The following is a 22,483-nucleotide window of genomic DNA, read 5'->3' as shown; positions in this document are numbered from 1 at the left end:
GTTATTCTGCAACTACATTTTTTCAGTTGTTGACATTTATTCCGCCCCATTTTTGATGCTTGCCTGCTTCCACATTTTTCAGACCACTCAAAACATTCCAACATCAAAACACATTCCGCTCAATCGGGATATGCATGCTATCTTTTGACACGTTCCTAAAAGTTCCCACATTTTCTGTAATTCCACAATAAAACTCCCACTGACAATGAATGGAGTTACTTCCACATTTCTCGCATTTCTCAATCTATTCAAACCATTCCAAAATCAAAACATTCAGCTCATTAAACACCTTCACACATCCCAAAAACTCACACTTTCTTCAAAATTGTACAATTTCTATAAAACATTCCATTTGATCTTAAGAATTCTTACTACTTCCACATTTCTGAACGGATTCAAACCATTCTAACATCAAAGCACTCATTCAAGCCATTTCGGGATATTTATTTACCGCAGGGGTGTCCAATTCCTGTGATTCCATAGTCCAAAGTGCCTGGCTTGTTTATTATTGGCCCGCGGCACATTGTACAGGTAAAATTAACACCCAAAAATACCCAGCAAACATGGCAAAAATAAAGAAAAAGTGTAAAGAAAAAAACTGACATGCCGATAACTCTACTACTACTAATAACAGCACAAAGCGTTGGCTTTAAATATGTGTAAAATCCAGTCATCCTTTGCCACGTCGTGATTCAAACATCGCTCCCTCACTCTATTGCAGCTTTTTCAAAATTAGAAATAAATAAAGGATCGCTGTTTTGGGGTTGACGATGGTCTATTATTAGTAAACAAATATTAATGTTACATTGATGGCAGATTGCCTCACATTACATTACCTTAACTTTCAGCCATGGATGCAGAGTCCGACATGACATATTGACAAAAACTGCTCCTCCCACTCCGTGTGGAAGTGGTACGTTTTTGGCTTCTTACTTTGTCCTTCTTCCCACTCAGTTTGAAACCCATTCTTAGGTTTAAAATGATAGAAATCGAAGGCTATAACTAGTTAGCTCGGTAGATAGCTATGTTTAAAGCTGTGGCCGTCATGTGTCACTTCAGAGGGTTGCACAATATGGGGTAAAGCTAAGAGTGTATGCCTATGTAAGCCAGATTCATGTCAGACTGTCTTCCCTGTATATCAATCAAGTGACAAGCATCATAGTGAGGATGGATGGATTTTTTTTTTTTTAATGCCATGGGATCTACCCACATTACGTTCGAGATACTGTACTACAACAACTAGGAACATTCCCAATTATGTCTTATCATGTCTACTATATTAGGTAATACGAGTACAGGGGTGTTCTTTCATCTCTGGAGGGCTCCAATAATGTTAAAAAAACATTTATAGAAGGTCATAAAAAGGTTTTAAAATGCTCTAACACCTAGTTTCCCAAAGTGGAGTATGCGCACTCCAATTGTGATAGGGTGTATGTGAATAAAAATGAGTGGACAAAAAAGTGAAGCCCAAATTCAATCCATTCAAACAGAAGGATGCCAACACCAGACTAGAATAAAAGATATGTAGGAAGATTTCTTATCTGCTCATCAGCGCTCATGTGAAACCTTATCAAAATGTAACCATACAAAATGCTACATTCTGACCCGGAATTACTATAAAATCAATTAAACAAATAATTATCTTCCATATTTCTAAAAGAGATTTAGGATGATTCATTATCTATTCATCAGTGCTCAAGTGAAACGTTATCAAAATGTGACCATGCAAGATACACATTTTTTGACCCGGAATTACTATAAAATGAATGAACCAATTAATTCTGTACAATATTTGAAGTCAATTAAGATTTTTAAGTGTGCAAGAGTAGGGGGTACATGGCTTGAGGTCAAATGTCTGAAGGGGTACGCAACTGTAAAGAGCTTGGGAACCACAGCTCTAACTATAAAAATATTCAATTAATTAATATTGAAACTTCGTGGAAATTCACTTATCGCACTCTGGTCTGGAACCAATTAACCACGATAAACGAGGGATGACTGTAAATATATTTTTTTGCCTTTTTATCTATCAATCCTTCTTCTATGCCGCTTATCCTCACTAGTTTCACGAGTAGCCTTTTTATAAAATAAAAAAAATAAAAAGTACATAGTAAAAAAAATATATAAATATCAAAGCGGCCCCGAGCATCTTTTAATTTTTCTGTATGCGGCCCTCGGTGGAAAATGTTTGGACACCCCTGATTTACCATATTCCCATTGAAAATGGGCAATTATTATAATTATTATTATTTTTTTTTTTAAGTTCCACATTTCTTAACAGCCTCAACCCATGCCAACACGCCACATTTCAAAAATTCTCACTTTCTCAAAATTCCACAAACACAACTTTCCTTTGATCTTAAGAATCCTTACTACTTCCACATTTTTCTCAACCGATATAAACCAGTCCAACATGAAACGATTCAGCCTACTCAAAACATTCAGGCTATCTACCGCATTTACCACATTCCCCAAATTCCTGTGTTGTTTTTTTTTTGTGTAATTTTCCGTCCAGCATTTATTTCAGTTGAGCTCGAGCTCTTCAGGATTCACACACAGTTTCTCCTGAAAAGGTGTTGTGCATTTCATGCTGGTGTTTTGGAAGTGGACATTTGTGAAAACCGGCACAATGGATACGACCTGGCCTCGAGGCCCCCGAGGAGCTGACTTGAGGATTCAAACATGTGAATACTTGGATGGACCTAAAGCTTTCTTGTTCTACACTTGCAAGTGAGCAACATCAATAAAGTAGGCAGCGTGGTGGATTAATAGTCGTCTAGCATGTAGAAGGCTGCTGAGTCGAATGTCCAATCGGCTTTGAGGAACATATGAAACCTCAAGTTGTTCCTGCTGCTACGTCATCATGGAATTACCTGAGCGAGAGACAATAAGGTAGAAAAAAACCCACATTCCTCAGACAACAATGTTGTCTCTCAGGCGGGAATGAAGGCGGACAGGTTTGGGAATCTTTGAGGTTTTACTTAACATCATGTCTGAGAGCCTGACCTTTGACATCTCCAAGGCAGCTGAAATGAGGACAAGGACGCTTTCACTTGAAATCCTCATTGGATCCTCCTTCTCCTGTCAGTCAACACACATGGTGTGATTGTTGCTAAATCAGGGGTGTCCAAAATGTGGGGCCTAGAGGCCATTCATTTTGTTGGCCCGGCACACATTCTACACAGAGTCTAATTTACACAATGCAAATTAACAAGAGAACTAAAACAACAACAACAGAAAAAACAACAAAAAATCAGCAGCAATTTCACAAGAATAAAGTCAAAATATGAAGAGGAAAAAAACCCAGAAACTAATTGTAATATTATGAGGAAAACAAGATCATTTTAAGAGCATAAAGTTGAAATATTAAGGAAAAAATGTTTTTTGAAGTCATATTATCGTGAGAAACGAAAAAACCCCAATGAATAAAGTTGTAACTTTTAGAAAATTAGGTTGTGGAAAAAATTGTAATGTTACGAGAATAAAGTCAAAATACTATGGCATAAGGTCATAATTATGAGAAGTAAATTTACAAGAAGAAAGTTGAAATTGTAACCTCCAAAAACCGCCAACAACGCTCCATTTACACAACGTGACCTGCATATTAACCAAGATACAGCGACATTATTATTATTATTATTAGGCAAGGTAAGGCAAGTTTATTTATAGAGCACAATTTGTACACAAAGTACAGTAGTACCTCGCATAACATAAACCTCCTTTTACATAAATTCCACTGAACATAAAGAATTTATGTAAAGTTTTTGCTCCGTATTACAGAAGAAATTCCATATAACATAAAGCGTCAAATCAGTGCAAGTCTTTTTTTTTTCAATCAACTTTATTAATGCCTCAAATCGGTGCAAGTTCAGACTAACACTTGGTGACGCCTTCTGTCGCTTCACGCTCTCATTGGCTGATTTTCAAGGCACCGCCTCCGCTCTCATCTCATTGGCTGATTATCGGGGCACTGCCTACGCTCTCATCTCATTGGCTGACTTATACAGCACGTACGTGAGTTTGTGTGAGAGACAGGCTTGTCCTTTCAAACTCCTTCCTCTTCGTAGTCGCCCTTAAACTAACTTAAACAATTAAGTTAAGTTACAAATTAAAATTTTGCACACAGCATTATCGTGTAGTGCGTGTGTGTTTGTCTTGTGAGACCAGCTGACTCTTAGACTCTCTGAGTCGCGTTTTGAATCAGGCTAGTCCTCCTCCTCCTCCTCCTTCCTGCCTCCACTTGCGCTCCTGATCAAGACATCTCGTGAACGGTAAGATTGTTTTTGTTTTTCAGTTTTATTCATTTACAGTAATCTTATTTACCTTATTTTATATTGGAATGTTACTGTACTATGTTTATGCTAACGTTTTCTTATATTCTCCCACCATATTTGGTGGACTTTGAATATTTTGAGGTGCAAAAGGGGTGAGTTTGGGAAGATCTTGGAACGGATTAGGCTATTTACAGGTATTTTACGCTTCGTATAACATAAAATCCCTATAACATAAAGGTTCTCGGAACGGATTATTTACGTTGTAGGGGCATCTACTGTAATTCAAAGTGCTTTACAGAAAAGAAGGATCAAGTCACTTCATAAACCATAAAATCATTCTAACATCATTCCATAAAAATTCCATCAAATTATTCCATAAAATGAAAAAATGTCAAAATTAATTAAAATTGAAGAGTGCAGATAAAATGCTTTCAGTTGTCATATGCACAGTTGAAAAGAACTGTTTTCAGCCTGCATTTGAACATTTCCGAAGTTGAGGATTGTCACACACCTTCCGGAAGACTGCTCCAGATGTTGGCAGCATAAAATGTAGCCTCACCATGTTTAGTTCTGACTGAATTATTATTGACTGAAGTCAGCTGGGATAGGCTCCAGCATACCCCCGCGACCCTAATGAGGAGAAGCAGCATAGAAAATAGATGGATGGATGTTATTAACATTGTTATGCCGAAGAACTACTTCATTTGCCTTGTGACACCTTGTCACACCACACCGGCTACCTACTAGCTGGCTAGTGACAAGCTTCACCACAAACTCACTCACAGCGCCTCAGGCCACTACCGAAAAGCTAATGCCACATACTGGAGCTGCCGCCACTGCTGCTGTGTTTTTGTTTTTGACTTTGGAAATGTTAATGTTAGGTGTAGCGTTCCTTTCTACGTTGCAATGTGAAATCAATGCACCCAGGAAGGAAGTTCCGCTATGATGATCAAAGTACAGCAAAATATGTAAGTATTACATGTTATCATAAATGTACCTGTTACTACATGGTCGCAGCATGTATATAAAACACAAAAAACCTTGTTAGAAGTGTTTTAATTGCGGGCTTTGGAATAGGTGTGTCCCCATTACGTGCAGTGATTAACTGCCTCTTCTTAGCTGTTTTTATATCTTTAAAGTGCACAGAAAAGAGACTTGAATTTTTTTTTTTCGTCGTAATATTATGAGAAACAAACAAAACAACAAATAATGCTTTCATTTTTGGAAAATTAGGTTGCGAAAAAAGTTACAATGTTATGTGAATAAAGTTAAAATATTACGGAAATATGGGACCGAGGAGGTCTTCGAAATATTCGCTTCCACCGGTCCACAACATCTCAAGTCGAGGTCAGCAGCACACCATTCTCACCACACAACGGTGTTGATTGTGCACTGCTTCCCCCTCCTGAGAAGGCAGATGGTGGTCCAGAATCTCTTCGAAGCCGTCCAGAAGTCGGTTAATAACAATAATAATAACAATGTCGCTGTGGCTTGGTTAATATGCAGGTCACATGATGTAAATGGAGCATTTTTGGAGTTTTTATCAGAAGGCTTTATAGACGGAGTAAGTGCATTCTTACCTTCCTCTTTTTTTTAGCTGTTTTTATATGTTTAGAACGCAAAGAAAAGAGGAAAAACGTGTGTTCATGTCTCACATAAGGATCGTGGATGACGGGCACAATTATTAAAAAAAAAAAAAAAAGAAAAGAAAAAAGTTCACCTTTCCTTTGAACAGCTCCTGTATGACCTGAATTTATCCCAGGGAAATGAACACAGTCATAAATAATAAAAAACATTCAATATGAAAACACGGAAGAGGCAAGAATAAACGCAAAGAGTGTTTAAAAGTCATCATCCTGCAGTGGCGAAATGAAGGTAGATGGGTTGGGTATTTTTCTTGAAACATCACGACGTGGCTTACTGTAAATTGCGTTGGCTGGGTTTTCGGAGGTCACATAATTATGAGAAGTAAATTTACAAGAAGAAGGCTGAAATAGTGGAAAAATAAACGAACAAAACAGCAGAAATGAAAAAGAAACAGTTGTAGTTCTACGAGAATGTAGTCAAAATATTAAGTGAAAAAAATTTTGGCACAACATTTTTAATGTTATTAAGAAAAATAATGTAATTTTAGTAGCATAGTGTTGAAATATTAAAGTAAAAGGATGTGTTTTTTTTTAAAGTTGTAATATTATGACAAATAAAACAAAATTGGGCATTGATGGAAAAACACAATATTATGGGAATAAAGTCAAAACGTTATGAGAATAAAGTCATAATATTGCGAAAAGTTAATAAATTAAATTATTTAAGAAGAGAATTGACTTATTGGCAAAAAGACAACAGCAAAAATGGGAAAAACAAGGAAAGAGTGAAGTTCATACTAATAATAGTCTTCACCTATATCACAAAGCTGAGATCCATCCATCCATCCATTTTCTATGCCGCTTCTCCTCATGTTTTAAAAACCCCCCAAAACTTCTGAGCATATCTTTACAACATATCAAAGAGGCCCTTGCATCCTTTCATGTTTCAGTATGTGGACACCCGTGCACTATATCATGGGGTAATGAGTTTTAGGTGGGTTCCTGTCTGCTTTGCGTTAGAACATTGTGTAAAACGATCCTGCTCTCATTCCACCATGCTGTTTATGTTTACATGTCTGTTGCCGCAGCGACGCCCCGTCACGCCTTGTGGACTTACACCGGGGAGGTGACGGATGGGCAGGAGGAGCTGAGAGCGGAAACCACTGCCGCGGGCGTCATTCCATTATGGAGACTTTCCAATCTCCACAAAAAAACCAAACAAACAAAAAAACAAAACAACTTTCATTGAGAATAAAATATGAGCTTTGGTGCAGGTCATTTGTGAAGTAAGTTGAGTTTGCAGTTAACATTTTGTTTACCAAGCAAATCCGCATCCTGTCCTCAGACGGTGGACAAAAGAGGACAGAATGGGAATGTTTCCCAGGATTCCCAGGCCTCTCCTGGCTGGGCTGGCCGGCATGAGGTCACGCCCTCAGCGCCTCCCAGTTGTGTGTTATTTTTAGCTCCTGTGTAAACACACACGCACGCACGCACACACACACACACACTCGCCATTTACAGCACCAGTGACGTAAAAAGCGACGACTTTGTGATGATAACAATGGTTGATGACGTCAGTGCCAATTGTTGCACGTTAGCATTAATGCGTTTATTTGGGACGAGAACAATCAAGCTAGCGTGACAGGTGACGCATCCACAACTTCGAAGTCATGCGATGCACCTGCTGATGGCTCCGCACTTTCGTCCATGTGCCAACGACACGCCGACGATGGGACCGATTGTGACCCGGCGAGGCCTTGCGTGACGCCATGTCTGCGTGCGTCTTCAAACGTGACGGCACGAAGTTCCGCGTTGTCGTGGTGAAGCCACTAGCACAGTCTGCGGCTGCTGTATTACTGTTATCATAGCATTTAGTAAGCGCCCAATCACATTACTGCAATGATATGCTGTGATGTCTGCATTCATACATTAAACTGGTGTTGATATTGTTATCAGTAAACAACAAAAAGCTGATTTCATGTGTATGTGTGTGTGGACCAATCACAGGGCTGAGGTGAGATGACATCACCTCAGCCTTCTGTAGTAGTGACCTCACCCTGCATCATCATGAATGTCTAATAAGGGATTTAGCCTCCAACCAATCTGGGGAGGCTCGTGCCAGGAGGTAATGAGGCCTGACGGCAGACAGCCAATCAGCTCTTAGCTCACAGATTACACCCGCTGGTGCTGACAGGCGGTCAATAATGCACGAACCCCCGCCGCCGTTACAGTAAACGTTCTGCCGGCCCGGTGGCACACGCACGCATGCAGGCGAGACACGGGGGGAGGGGGGAGCTTACTAGAGAGGAGGGAATTAAACGGTGAGAAACCAGAGATGGCGGGATGATGTCAGCGCCGCGTGTTTGGACCTTCTGCCCGTAGCTGTGAGTCACCGCACTGACAGCAACTTAACACCACAACAAGATGCTCTTCCAAGCAATATAGAAATATCAAATATAAAATAAGTGGTTCTGTGTGTTTGGCCATAAAAGAATAAATAACGTAGAAAGGAACACTTTGGATGCTCCAATGACAAGTGGTATTTGTCACTGCCACCTGGAACATTCCGACGGTAAACAGGTCATCAGTGACAGTGTCGGGTAAGGGGCGTGGCTAACAGTGAGCTCTCACTGCCCCTCAACAAACTTTGACCTCCACCGTATAAAACAGTGCAGGAGTTTATGATTACATCGCCATGGCAACCACTGCATTTATTTACAGTATACAGGCTGTCTTTCAAGTGTGGACATATGTAGTACATCACAAAAAGTACCTCACATTAACTGCAAATACTTGATATCTTTTCATGAGGCAACACTTAAGAAAGAACACTTGGCTACAATGTAGAGTAGACAGCGTACCTTGTATTCACCCTCCCCTGATAATAACTCAACACACAAACATTCATGTCTAACAAAAGTGAGTTCAATATGGCACCTCATGGCAAAGAACTCTGTGAGGATGTGGGGAAAAAATATTTGTTCTACATACAGACGTGTTAAAATTAAAAAAATTAAATGAAACTGCAAATAATATACAGTGGTGTGAAAAGTGTGTGGCCACTTCCTGATTTCTTTTTTTTTTTTTGCAAGTTTGTCACACTTAAAGGCTTGAGATCATCAAACAAATTTAAATATTAGTCAATGTCAAGACAACTGAATGCAAAATGTAGTTTTTAAATGAAAGTCTTTACTACTAAGGGAGGAAAAAAAATCCAAACCTAAATGGCCCTGTGTGAAAAAGTGATTGTCCCCTAAACCTAATAACTGGTTGGGCCACCCTTAAGGCCCTGTCACACCTTGACGATTTAGCCAGCTTATGCCAACGTATGAAAAATTTGGCCAATACGCTGGCATACGTCAAATAAGTTATGGGAAAGTTTTGTATATGTTAACAGCACGCGGAAGCACGCCGGCATATGTCTAAGTTGTCCAAAAATGTTGTGCCTGCATAAAACTTTTTGACGTATGTCAACGTATGATTCATACGCCCCGCATCCGCGGGCAATAAGTTATGCTATCGTTGACACCCGTTCACACACGTTATTTGTAAGTTATGCACAAGTCACGTCAACATACCTTGAGACAAAACTATCTTAGCTTGACCAGTAGAGGTCACTGTGACACTGGGAATGGAACTAACATTTATTTATTTTTATTTTTTTGCGCTTTGTCCGAGAGAAACAATGCACGTTTTAATCAAGCATTATTGATCAGGTCAACATAAAGTGCATAGGAGTATTTAAATTCAAAAAGAATGGAGAGATACAGCATGTTACTGTCCAAGTTAGCGTTAGGTTTGATGCACTGTCAGTACTGGTCAAGTATGGAATCACAGGAGTGCCAAAATTAAAAGGGAATACGTGTGGAGCAATATCAATCAATCAATCAATCAAAGTTTATTTATATAGCGCTTTACAATAGCCCACGGGCTCCCAAAGTGCTTTACAATAAGACGAAACATAAGAACACAGCATAAAACATGAACACAAAGTAAACACAGAATAAAAACTCTATAAGAAAATGCTTCAGTGCTGCAGAGTGCTAAAAGCCTTTAAAAGTACATAAAATGAGGGGCGGGTCAAGAACTAAAAATGCATAAAATATAAGACCGCCCTAGTCGGTGTTGAACGCCTGTCTAAAAAAATGAGTTTTCAATTTCGATTTAAAAAGGCCGACTTCAGTAGTGGTGCAAATGTCAGTGGGCAGTTTGTTCCACAGTCTGGGAGCAGTGACGGAGAAACAGCGTTCGCCCCACTGTTTGTATTTTGCCCGTGGGACTTCTAACAGAAGCTGTCCCGAGGAACGCAGGGCCCTGCCGTGATTGCGGATAGTTAAAAGCTCCGACAAGTACGACGGAGCAAGGCTGTTAATGGCATTAAAAACAAATACTAAAATTTTAAAATCGATTCTAAAACGAACTGGAAGCCAGTGGAGTGATGACAGCACCGATGTGCTCACGTCTGGGCGTGTTTGTTAAAAACCAGGCAGCAGCGTTCTGGACCAACTGCAGACGCGAAATTGAGGTCTGACTGAGGCCAACGTAAAGTGCGTTGCAGTAGTCCAGTCTTGTGCTGATGAAAGCATGGATCGCTTTCTCAAGATCCTGCTGACCTAAAAAAGGCTTCACTTTAGCCAGAAGACGGAGCTGAAAGAAGCTCGTCCTAATGACAGAGCTAATCTGTTTGTCGAATTTAAGTCCACTATCGAATATGACCCCAAGATTTTTGACATCAGGTTTAAAAAAGGGGGCCAGAGAGACAAAATTCGCTGCAACAGTGTGCAATGTTGGTGACATACCAAATAAAATACACTCTGTTTTGCTGTCATTTAAATGTAAAAAGTTCTGATCCAGCCACTGCTTTACATACTGCTTTACAATAATAAAAAAAAAATACAAATGTAGTCATGTTCTTTTTCCATTTTGTCATTGTTTTTTCCAATTCGGCGTTGTTTTTCCTGTTTTGTATTTGTCTTTTCCACTTGCGTTTTGTCATTGCATTTAGTAATGACAAAGACAAAAGAATGATTTCTGCATTGTCTTTGTTTTTTCCATTTTGGCGTCGATTTTCCTGTTTTGTCTTTGTCATTACTAAATGCAATGACAAAACGCAAGTGGAAAAGACAAATACAAAACAGGAAAAACAACGGCAAATTGGAAAAAACAAAGACAATACAGAAAAAAACAATGACAAAATGGAAAAAGAATATGACTACATTTGTATTTTTTTTTATTATTGCTTCTCTTTGTATTTCCACATTTGTATATTTTTGTATTATTAATTCTGTTTGTATTTCCACATGTATTCCCTTTTAATTTTGGCACTCGTGTGATTCCATAGTCAAGCTAACTTATCTGCAAATGCAAACACGACAGTCTCCATCTCCTCTCAGCCAAAGCTTGCCAAGAAGACAGTTTTGTCTCAAGGTATGCTGACGTATTACGACTTGTGTGTAACTTACAAATAACGTGTGTGAACAGGTATCAACGATGGCATAACTTATTGCCCGCGGATGCGGGACGTATGAATCATACATTGACATACGTCGAAAAGTTTTGTGCATGCCCAAAATTTTTGGACGACTCAGACGTACTACGACGTATGCCGGCGTGCTTCCGCGTGCTGTTAACATATACAAAACTTTCCCATAACTTATTTGACGTACGCCAGCGTATTGGCCAAATTTTTCATACGTTGGCGTAAGGTGGCTAAATCGTCAAGGTGTGACAGGCGATGGCCATTGGGCATAAATTGTGAACACGCTACGCATTCGTTGATATAAGTTGTCTATAAGTTAGAGAAACGTTCAACTGTATATAAGTTACTAATACGTCATGTTTACGTCAACCTCGTTATGAATACGCTATGTATACGCCCAAAATTGAAAAAAAAAAAAAAACGTATGCCATCAAAATGATCACGTCAGGCATGCGCTGCCTAAATCGTCAATGTGTGACAGGGCACTTAGCAGCAACAACTGCAATCAAACGTTTGCAATAACTTGTAATGAGTCTCTTACAGCGCTGTGGAGGAATTTTGGCCCACTCATCTTTGCAGAATTGTTGTCATTCAGCCACATTGGAGGGTTTTCCAGCATGAAGCGCCATTTTAAGGTCATGCCACAGCATCTCAATAGGATTCAGGTCAGGACTTTGACTAGGCCACTCCAAAGTCTTCATTTTGTTTTTCTTCAGCTGTTCAGAGGTGGACTTGCTGGTGTGTTTTGGATCATTGTCCTGCTGCACAACCCAAGTTGGTTTCAACTTGAGGTAATGAACAGATTGCCGGACATTCTCCTTCAGGATTTTTTGGTTGACAGCAGAATTCATGGTTCCATTTATCACAGCAAGTCTTCAGGGTCCTGAAGCAGCAAAACAGCCCCAGACCATCACACTACCACCACCATATTTTACTGTTGCTATGATGTTCTTTTTCTGAAATGCGGCGTTACTTTCATGTCAGATGTAAATGGGACACACACCTTCCAAAAAGTTTAAGTTTTGTCTTGTCAGACCACAAAGGATTTTCCCAAAGGTCTTGGGGGTCATCAAGATGTTTTCTGGCAAAATTGAGACAAGCCTTAATGTTCTTTTTGTTCAGCAGTGGTTTTGGTCTTGGAACAAGTTTTTGCCCAGTGTCTTACTTATGGTGGCGTTATGAACACTGACTTTAACTGAGGCAAGTGAAGACTGCAGTTCTTTGGATGTTGTTGTGACCTCTTGGATGAGTCGTCGCCACGCTCCTGGGGTAATTTAGGTTGGCCGGCCACTCCTGGGAAGTGTCACCACTGTTCCATGTTTTTGCCATTTGTGGATAATGGCAGTCACTGTGGTTCGCTGGAGTCCCAAACCTTTAGAAATGGCTTAAGAACCTTTTCCAGACTGGTAGATCTCAATTAATCTCTGTTATGTTTTAAGAGGGGGGACAATCACTTTTTCACATAGGGCCATATAGGTTTGGATTTTTTTTCTCCCCTAATAATAAAAACTTTCATTTAAAAACTGCCTTTTGTGTTAAGTTGTGTTGTCAGTGACTAATATTTAAATATGTTTGATAATCTGTAACATTTACGTGTGACAAACATGCAAAAAATAAGAAATCAAGAAGGGAGCAAACACTTTTTCACACCACTGTATACTCGTCTGTTTAAAATGATAAATAATTACACATATTTGTATAATACTGTACATGCATTTATAATTGTGTCCAAACTTTAGGGACACCCTGTACAACAGCAGTGTCCAAGGGTTTTCCAGCAAGGGCAACATAGTGAAAAATGAAAGGATGCAACTTTGCCACTTTTGATATTTTGTGAAGTAACACATGTAGATTTGCTTAGTTGGATAGTGCATATATTTAAAGAAAAAACTGCCTCTCAGCTTTGTGATGTAGGTGAAAAGGCCTATTAATATCAGCTTCACTCTTTGCCATCTTTTTTCCCCATTTTTTGTTTTCTTTTTCATTTTTCTAAACATTTCAACTTTCTTCTTAAATAATCTTATGAAATGTTCTTCTCGTAATATTATGACTTAATGCCCATAATATTATAACTTTTTGCCCAGACAAATTTTCCAAAAATTACAACTTTGTTCTGTTTGTTTCTCACAGTATTATGACTTTACATCAAATATACGTTAAAAAAATATGTTTTTTAAAAATGTCTATGCTATTAAAATTACACTAGGTTTCCGTATATTACCAGTTAATTCTTGTAAAATTTAGATTTTTTTGTCTCATTAATATTAATATTTTGACTTTATTCTCTTAAAATTACAGCTGTGTTTCCCATTTCTGCTGTGTTTTTTTTCTTTCCCCAATTACAGTGGAACCTTGGTCATTAACTTGTTCCAGAATGTCCGGCTCTAACCGAAACGGATGTTAACTGAATCAATTTGTCTTATAAGAAATAATGTAAATCTAATTCATCTGTTCCGGAATGCCAAAAATGTTAACACACAACACGTTTTTATAGTTTAGTTTAGTTTAGTATAGTTTATAGCAATTATAGTTTGAGATACAGAAAACAATGGTAAATGCACATAAATACATACACAGGATGAATGAACGGAATATAAACATTTAAAGTTACTTTTACCTTCACTGAAGACAAGATTCTTGACCTGACTGTTACCAAAGACACAACGTGGCAGCGAGAAACCACACGGACACCACCTTCCTCCTTCCTGAATTCAAGAAATAACTCACGACAAAACAGGAATCTGATGTCCGTGTGGTGCCACATGATGTCTTTGGGAACAGTAGTCTTCAATGAAGTAACCTTAGATGTTCATATAGTCCTTCATATGTAAATTATATGCATTTAAATTTGATTTATGCATGTAAAACTATAATTATAAAACTCTAAAAAATGTTTTGTGTTAACATTTTTGAGAGTCAACTGGCGAGGTTGTCATTTTGTTCGCTAGCTAATAGGCACTGTATACAGTACATACACACACATACATATATATCTGTGTATATACTGTATATCTGTGTGTGTGTATATATATATATATATGTATATACACACAGACACATTTTCTATGCTGCTTATCCTCACTAGGGTCATGGGTATGCTGGAGCCTATCCCAGCTGACTTCGGTCAGGGTACACCCTAACTGAGGTTCCACAGTATTTCAGCTTGCTTCTTGGAAATTTTCTTCTCATAATTCTAACTTTATTCCCTTAACATTTTGAGTTAATTGTTGCAGCATTATAACATTTTCCGCAACATCCTGTTCCAAAAATTACAACTTTATTAGTTGTTTTGTTTGTTTCTCATAATGACTTTAAAAAACTGTATTGTTTCCTTAATATTTCAACTTCGTTACTTAAATGACCTTATTTCTCCTCATAAGTTATTATCCATTTTATTACAACTTTTTTGTCTTAATATTTTGACTTAATTCTCGCAAAATTACTTGTTTTCGCATTTTTTGCTGTTGCTTTTTATTTTTCTTGTTAAATGATATTTTTAGAATGTGCTGTGGGCCAATAAAGTAACAGTTGCAAAATGCAAATGTCCCCTGGGCCACGTTTTGAACACACCTGCTGTACATTTTTGCCATATTTCTGCCAGGTTTTGACTCCTGAATTTAGACATTATGTAGTTAATTACCTTTAATCTTTTTATTTAGTTTAATTTCTTGTCTATTTCTTTTAACATGTCAAACACAGGAAGTGAAGGAACTATCAATAATTGCTGAGACGTGGATAAGGAATAGGATTAAATAAGATCTGCTTCCTATCCAAGCGTAATCATGAGATGTTCTACAATGTATCTTGTTCTGAATAAATAAGCCATACCACGCTAATGCTAGTGGTGTTGGCAGGACCTAGTGGACTTCTTGTAGCGCTACATCATTTTATCATCATACTGTGTATTAAGATGAATAAAAGTGTATCAAGTGTCAATATTCATGTGACCCGCCCCTTCAGGTAACATGGCCACCATCCCAGCAGTGACTTTGTCATGATGACTGGCACGTGTTGGGAAGAAAGCGGGTCAACGGGTAGCGGGAATTTCCTGCATGGAAAAAACTGTCAAATGGAATATTCAATTAGGTGACTGAGAGCTGACCACGTGCCAGCCATTGTCATGGCGGAGCTCTTAACTAATAATGATGTTAGATAAAGTACAAAAAAATGATTTCCACACAATGACTGATTTTAATTAGGACATATAACATATTTCCATTTGTCACATGGATAGAAAAACAAGTGTCTACTTGTGACGTCACCAAGAGTCAGCATTTTCTCCCAGCGTCGTCTCCCATACAATCCATTGACGCAGCAGCGTCGCCCGCTGGCAGAGCACAGCCATTCATTTTCATTGTTGAATATTTTTTATCGCTATTCAATCAAAGAATGAAAGAACCACAACTGAACTAAAAGAGAACCACCAAAAGAGGATTGTTTTATTAAGCCACACATGGAACATGATGGACTTCTAGAACTTTCAGTCAGCTGACACCCAAATTAGAAGGAGAGACCGACTAAATGACGTCATCAGAAACGGTCTCTTGGAATCTTTAAGACAAAAAGTCAAATCAGATAAAGCGAGATTTGACTCATCTAGTTGATGAATTGGACTTGTGGGGATTTATTTCTACTTTCAAGCGTCATGAGGACAGTTAAGGCCAGTGAAGGTGCGACGCCTGCTGGACAACAAGGAGAACTGCATGTTTAAATCCACTTCATCACTGTGGCGTTTTGTTTTGTTTCTCATATATCTACTTTTGTGAGGCATAAACTTGGATTTTCATTACTAGTAAGTACTATTCCACAAAGTAAAAGAATTTAAAATGTAAAAACACAGCTTTTATCTATTTTAGAAAATCATGTCACTATATTTAAAAAAATCAGATTTGATTTGAAGAAAAAAACGTGTTGCGGGGCAGGGAGCTGTAATGATTCAGATCCAACCGAGATTAGACAATTATCAGCAGTGTAAACGTAACATGACAAATGCTATTTAACATGTTTCACCATTTTATTATCGCTGTCAAAAAGCAATTGATGATGTCAGGGGAGACTTGCTGGAGGTCTGTGCTGGTTAACAAGTGCCAGATGATGTGATGTATGTGTGTATGTGCTTGTTCCAGTTGTTTTAACTGGTTTCATTGGTTCATTCGTCTTCCTGCTTGTCCAAGTTGGGAAGCGGTGTCGGGGAAAAGCAAACACGATGGCGGCCGAGTGTCCCACTTACCTCCCGCCTCCGTGTGAGGGCAACAAAAACACACCGCCTGCTTCACTTTGCTCCCGTCCGAGTCCAACACAGGAAATGTAAAAAGATCGGTCTTCCTTCCTGTCACGTCTACTTCTGTAACTCCTGCGGCGTGCTGAAGCTCTCGTAGACGTTGGCGGCAAACTCCTTCACGTGGTCGTTCATCAGCAGGTCCTGAAAGACAACGCTGTCCGTCTTTGTCTGTGTGGAGTGTCCACATGATAAAGATGAGAAAATGCATTCCTACCTGAACAAAATGACCTGGGGTCTCGCTGCAGATGGTGTTGATCTGACCGTTGATGATGGGGATGATTTTTGCCAGCGGAAGACTGACGGCAGACAGACTGGAGACACACACATGGGTTTATCCTTTAACGCTTTAACAAAATATAAAAACTACAGAGCTGCAACTGCTCACCTGTCAGGGCCGCAGCTGGAGGGGGAGTCACCGGGGGGCGGGCGGAAGAACTCGGCCAAGTTGTCAAGGAGACGAGAGAAGCCCCGCTGCAGGCAGGCGTTTAAAACAACGCTGAAGTCTGGACTGGAGCCACAAAACAAGGCGAGGTTAGCGCAGGGTAAACAACATAAGCGGGATGGGGGGTGGGAGACAAGATGCCTGACCTGTCCAACATGTCTCTGGTCTCATTTAATAGGCGGATGGTTAGGACGTCATTTTCAGTCAGACCACACGCCTGCACACACGCGAGAGGTTAAAGGATGCCATTGCTTGTCGGTGTCCCTTTCTATTGGACGTATGCGTGTGTATCAGCGCTGACCTGGTCGGCGAGTGCGTTTTCGTCGTCCGCCAACATGTACCAGGACAGTGGCCGCTCAGAAGCGCCCTCCACCTCCGCTCGTATCCAACAAAGCTGCTGCTCCAACTCCAACAGACTGAGACTTTGCTTCAAGGACACTCTGGACACAGCAAAGTCGGAACCTGTCCAAAATGCCTTCCTCAAATTGATTAACACCTAATTCCGAGATGGTTTGGGTAAAACGCAGAAAAAGTAAGCCGCTAATGAACCGTTTAGAGTAGCGGCATGGCTTTGGACTCTGTTGAAAGCTAACAAGCAGATTTTTCGCCCCAACAGTCAGACTGTGTCTAAGCCAGGGGTGTCCAAACTTTTTCCATCGAGGGTGACATACTGAAAAATCAAAAGGATAGATGGGCCACTTTGACATTTTACATTTTGTAAACCAACCCATGTAGATATGTTAAAACATTATATACTGCTCAAAAAATTAGAGGAACACTTCAAAAACACATCAGATCTAAACTGGGGGAAAAATGATCTTGAATATCTTTCCTGATAATAAGTGGGTGATGTATTAGTAACAAAATGATGCCACATCATTTGATAGAAATGAAAATGATCTCCCTATAGAGGGGGAAATCAAAGACACCCCAAAAACGAAAGTGAAAAAATGATGCAGCACACTGGTCTATTTTGCCAAAATGTCATTGTAGCAACTCAAAATGATTCTCAGTAGTTTGTGTGGCCCCCACGTGCTTGTACGCATGCTTGACAACGTCGGGGCATGCTCCTGATGAGACTACGGATGGTGTCCTGGGGGATCTCCTCCCAGATCTGGACCAGGGCATCAATGAGCTCCTGGACAGTCTGAGGAGCAACCTGGCGGCGCCGGATGGACCTAAACATAATGTCCCAGAGGTGTTCTATTGGGTTTAGGTCAGGTGAACGTGGGGGCCAGTCAATGGTATCAATTCCTTCATCCTCCAGGAACTACCTGCATACACTATCCACATGAGGTTGGGCATTGTCGTGGACCAGGAGGAACCCAGGTCCCACTGCACCAGCGTAGGTTCTGACAATGGGTCCAAGGATTTCATCCCGATACCTAATAGCAGTCAGGATGCCATTATCTAACCTGTAGAGGTCTGTGCATCCTTCCAGGGATATGCCTCCCCAGACCATCACTGACCCACCACCAAACCGGTCATGCTGAATGATGATGCAGGCAGCATAACGTTCTCCACGGCATCTCCAGACCCTTTCACGTCTGTCACATGTTCTCAGGTTGAACTTGCTCTCATCAGTGAAGAGCACAGGGCACCAGTGGTGTAGTTGCCAATTCTGGTGGTCTATGGCAAATGCCAATCGAGCTCTACGGTGCTGGGCAGTGAGCACAGGGCCCACTACAGGACGTCGGGCCCTCAGGCCACCCTCATGGAGCCTGTTTCTGATTGTTTGGTCAGAAACATTCACACCAGTGGCCTGCTGGAGGTCATTTTGTAGGGCTCTGGCAGTGCTCATCCTGTTCCGCCTTGCACAAAGGAGCAGATACCAATCCTGCTGAGGATTGAAGGACCTTCTACGGCCCTGTCCAGCTCTCCTGGAGTAACTACCTGTCTCCTGAAATCTCCTCCATGCGTCCAGATACCGCAGTGATGCCCTGGTCCAGATCTGGGAGGAGATCCCCCAGGACACCATCCGTAGTCTCATTAGGAGCATGCCTCGACGTTGTCAAGCATGCGTACAAGCACGTGGGGGCCACACAAACTACTGAGAATCATTTTGAGCTGCTACAATGACATTTTAGCCAAATGGACCAGTGTGCTGCATCATTTTTTCACTTTCATTTTTGGGGTGTCTTTGATTTCCCCCCTCTATAGGGTGATCATTTTCATTTCTACCAAATTATGTGGCATCATTTTGTTACTAATACATCACCCACTTATTATCAGGAAAGATATTCAAGATCATTTTTCCCCCAGTTTAGATCTGATGTGTTTTCGAAGTGTTCCTCTAATTTTTTTGAGCAGTGTATATAAACAGCATACATCTCAGATATACTGTAGGTTAAAAAACGTATTACTAGTATGAACCTTTTCTCCATAAATGACACTTTGTCTTGCTCGTTTTTCCATTTCTGTTTTTTTTCAAATATCTCAACACCTTTTTCTTGTAAATCATTGTTTTGTGATTCTAAAAATTACGTTTCCCAAATAATATGACTTTATTCTCTTAAAATTTGGTCTTTTTTCCCCTAAGACAGGGGTGTCCAAAGGTTTTTCTTAGTGAAAAATGAACAGATGTTGTAAAGCAACACATGTAGATATGCTAAGATGTTATATATATTTCAAGGAAAAACTGCATCTCAGCTTTGTGATATAGGTGAAAAAGCCTATTAGGATCACCTTTGCTTTTTTCCCCCATTAAAATTCCCCCAAATATTTAAACTTTCTTCTTAAATAATCGTAGTAAATTTTGCTCTCGTAATATTCCAACTCTATTACCATAACAATTAGATTAGATTTTATTCCCATAAATATAACTTTTCCCCCTAATTATCCAAAAATTTACTTTGTAAACTTTATTTTGTTTCACATATTTAAAAAACCTCTACACTAGTAAAATTGTTATTTTTCCTTAATTTTTTTCCCCATTCCTGCTAGCTTTTTTTTTTCCACTTTCCAAATATTTTGACTTCATTTCCATGTTATGACTTTTGAACAAGTTTTTTTTTTTTTTAAAAAAAGGTCTTTTTTCTTTAATATTTCATCTTTGTGCTACTAAAATACGGTAACATTTTTCCTCATACACACACACACACACAATACAATACAATATACACATTATTTTGACTTTATTGTTGTAAAATTACAGATTTTTCCATTTTTGCTATTGGTTCTTTTTTTATTTATTTTTTTTGTTTTCTTGTTAAATTATATTTTTAGAACATGCTGCGGGTCATTACAAAAAAAGCCGCAGCCCACAAATGGCCCCTTGATTGCACTTTGGACACCCCTGCCCTAACATGGCAATTTTTTTCTCGTTTTCCTAATAATTTGAATTTATTCTTGTAAAATTACTGCTGTTTTATTTTTTTAATTTTTATTTTTTACATTTTTGCTGTTGTTTTCTTGTTTAATTGTACTTGAATGTGCCATGGGCCGCAAATTGCCTGGAGTGGTGGATATTGTTCCAATCTCAACAAATTAAGCTTTCCAATGACATATAATGTGGGTGGGGGGGCACATAAAGCACCAGCTTCATCATGAATATAGTTGTTGTAACAGTAAGGGGTTAGGAGTTGTGTCCAAATACTTGTGAAGTTCTTCCTACCCTTCCAGGGAGTTCTGCACTGCTTTCTTGACCACTGTTATCAGCTGCGTCAAGCCTGAGAAGGCAGAGAGGTCAGAGAGACATCACTCGCTAATTAATAAGAAACAAGAAATCTTATCAAGGTGGTCATATCACACCGTCTCCAAGAAGATGTTGAATGCTGGACAAGTACTGCTGCTGGACCTCTGCGGGAGCCTGAGGAGACTGACAAGCACACACACAAACCCATTCATGCATCAGCGGTGCTTCTAGTGAGGCTCTGAGCGTGCTTCTCACCAGGGGGGGCTTGCCCACTGAGTTATCCAGGTACAGGTAACCTCCGATGATGTTGAGCTGGACCCTCAGCAGAACCACCAGCATGCAGGTGCTGTACACAGCCACGATGGTGCGGGTGAAGCCTGCACGAGATGAAGACGCAGCCATCAGGGATGTGAAGACGGAACTTGAGACAGGTGAACATGAAACTCACTCATGATTTTTAAGTCTTCCCAGATCTCCACTTTATTGGCCGGTCTGTGAGGGAGACACAGGACACGTGGACATTTCTACTGCGTCTTCATAGCCGTCAATCGTTTGCAAGACAATGTGCCGTCAGTGCAATGACAAGAGAGGAACTCACCTGGTCTTCAGGATGGTTGTGAGACTTTCAGAGTTGAGCTGGTTGGTGATGGCTTCTCTCAGAGGTGGCAACATGGACACAACTGTAACACATCAGTGACCACACCTTTCTTATTATTATTTTTAGAATGGTTTGTGGAAGCCCGCCACAATTAACTGCGGACCGCCACAGAAGGTTTTGTCGTGGAAACACCGAGCAGTGTAGTATGGCAGCGCGTGGAGGCCTTACCCGTCATGTTGCACGTCCTCTGGTTGCTCTCAAAGTGGAACTGACGTCTGGCCAGAGCGATGTACTCTGTTGCCTCCTTCTCTTGGAGCTCTCGGATCTTTGACTGGGCATATTTACCCAAGAAGTACACACCTGGTACAGGAAGGAATTAGTGGAGGTAAGCTTCAATTGGCAACTTTAAATGTACTAATCATTCTTACAATTATCAGCTACTTAATAAAAAAACAAAACTGTCAGTCCAGAGGAGGCTGCAAATAACTTTATTTACCCCACTAATCTCCATCTGTTAACTATGCAATCAAGCAGTTTCTACAATCACTGTACTGTACCAAACTTCATTCGATATTTCGACAATTTAAGTATCTCGATAACATGGTCTACATTGATTTTAGGAAAAACACACAAAATTCCAGTCTATAAGATAACACTCTACAACAATAAACACTATTTGAATATGTTCTTCAAACCGCAACTAGGAGGAAATGAAACCACTAAATAATATGAACTCATTCCATAGTCCACTAAGTATCTGCATACAAGCTAACAGCTACCTCCAACTACAGCTCCGGTGACAATAAATTTCCTTTTGTGGCGCTTCACAAAATTCCAGACAGACGAGAACATCCTCGGACAGCGAGGAATGGACCACGGAAGAAAAAGAGTCCGTACATTTATCTTTGAGCCCTGTTTGTTACAAACATGTTAGCTCAACAGTTTTTTAGCTAATCCTTGCTCCCATGCTAGCTGTCAAAAGTATGTCACTCAAGACCAACAAGATGTACAGCAAGGGTTCCGGTTACTATTTTCAAAACAAAAGCCACAAACCCACCACTAAATAAAAAAAAATCATTGTGTGGTGAATGTTTTGATTTATAAATACTACATGGGAACAAAATGTAAAAATATCATAAAGAAGAAGATCGGAAGAACATCCAGCCATTCATTTTCTGCTTGTCCGCGC

The 22,483-nt window shown here is 39.8% G+C and overlaps 1 protein-coding gene across 1 annotated transcript; it reads right to left on the bottom strand.

The window, feature by feature from the left end:
* Positions 1–15,331: 15,331 nt before the first annotated feature.
* pex3 (peroxisomal biogenesis factor 3) lies at positions 15,332–22,310 on the bottom strand. Its single transcript, XM_054762669.1, has 12 exons — positions 22,074–22,310; positions 21,523–21,654; positions 21,295–21,376; positions 21,145–21,188; positions 20,952–21,073; positions 20,813–20,879; positions 20,676–20,730; positions 17,364–17,502; positions 17,209–17,279; positions 17,006–17,128; positions 16,835–16,931; positions 15,332–16,761 (listed from the first exon to the last, which is right to left on the bottom strand). The coding sequence occupies exons 1-12, from the start codon at positions 22,144–22,146 to the stop codon at positions 16,678–16,680; spliced, it is 1,089 nt and encodes a 362-aa protein (XP_054618644.1). The 5' UTR covers positions 22,147–22,310; the 3' UTR covers positions 15,332–16,677.
* Between the last annotated feature and the right edge of the window lie 173 nt (positions 22,311–22,483).

The sequence above is a fragment of the Dunckerocampus dactyliophorus genome, chromosome 19, assembly GCF_027744805.1.
Source record: "Dunckerocampus dactyliophorus isolate RoL2022-P2 chromosome 19, RoL_Ddac_1.1, whole genome shotgun sequence".
NCBI classification, from domain to species: Eukaryota; Metazoa; Chordata; class Actinopteri; order Syngnathiformes; family Syngnathidae; genus Dunckerocampus; species Dunckerocampus dactyliophorus.
This window is presented reverse-complemented; position numbering and strand designations above follow the sequence as displayed.

Bases quoted from the DNA above. Each gene is read 5' to 3' on its own strand.
- pex3 (XM_054762669.1), bottom strand. From the start codon at position 22,146: ATGTTCTCGTCTGTCTGGAATTTTGTGAAGCGCCACAAAAGGAAATTT. The intron at 21,189-21,294 runs GTGAGTTCCTCT...TCTCCCTCACAG, and splicing joins ACAACCATCCTGAAGACCAG to ACCGGCCAATAAAGTGGAGA. The intron at 20,880-20,951 runs GTGAGAAGCACG...TGTGCTTGTCAG, and splicing joins CAGTGGGCAAGCCCCCCCTG to TCTCCTCAGGCTCCCGCAGA.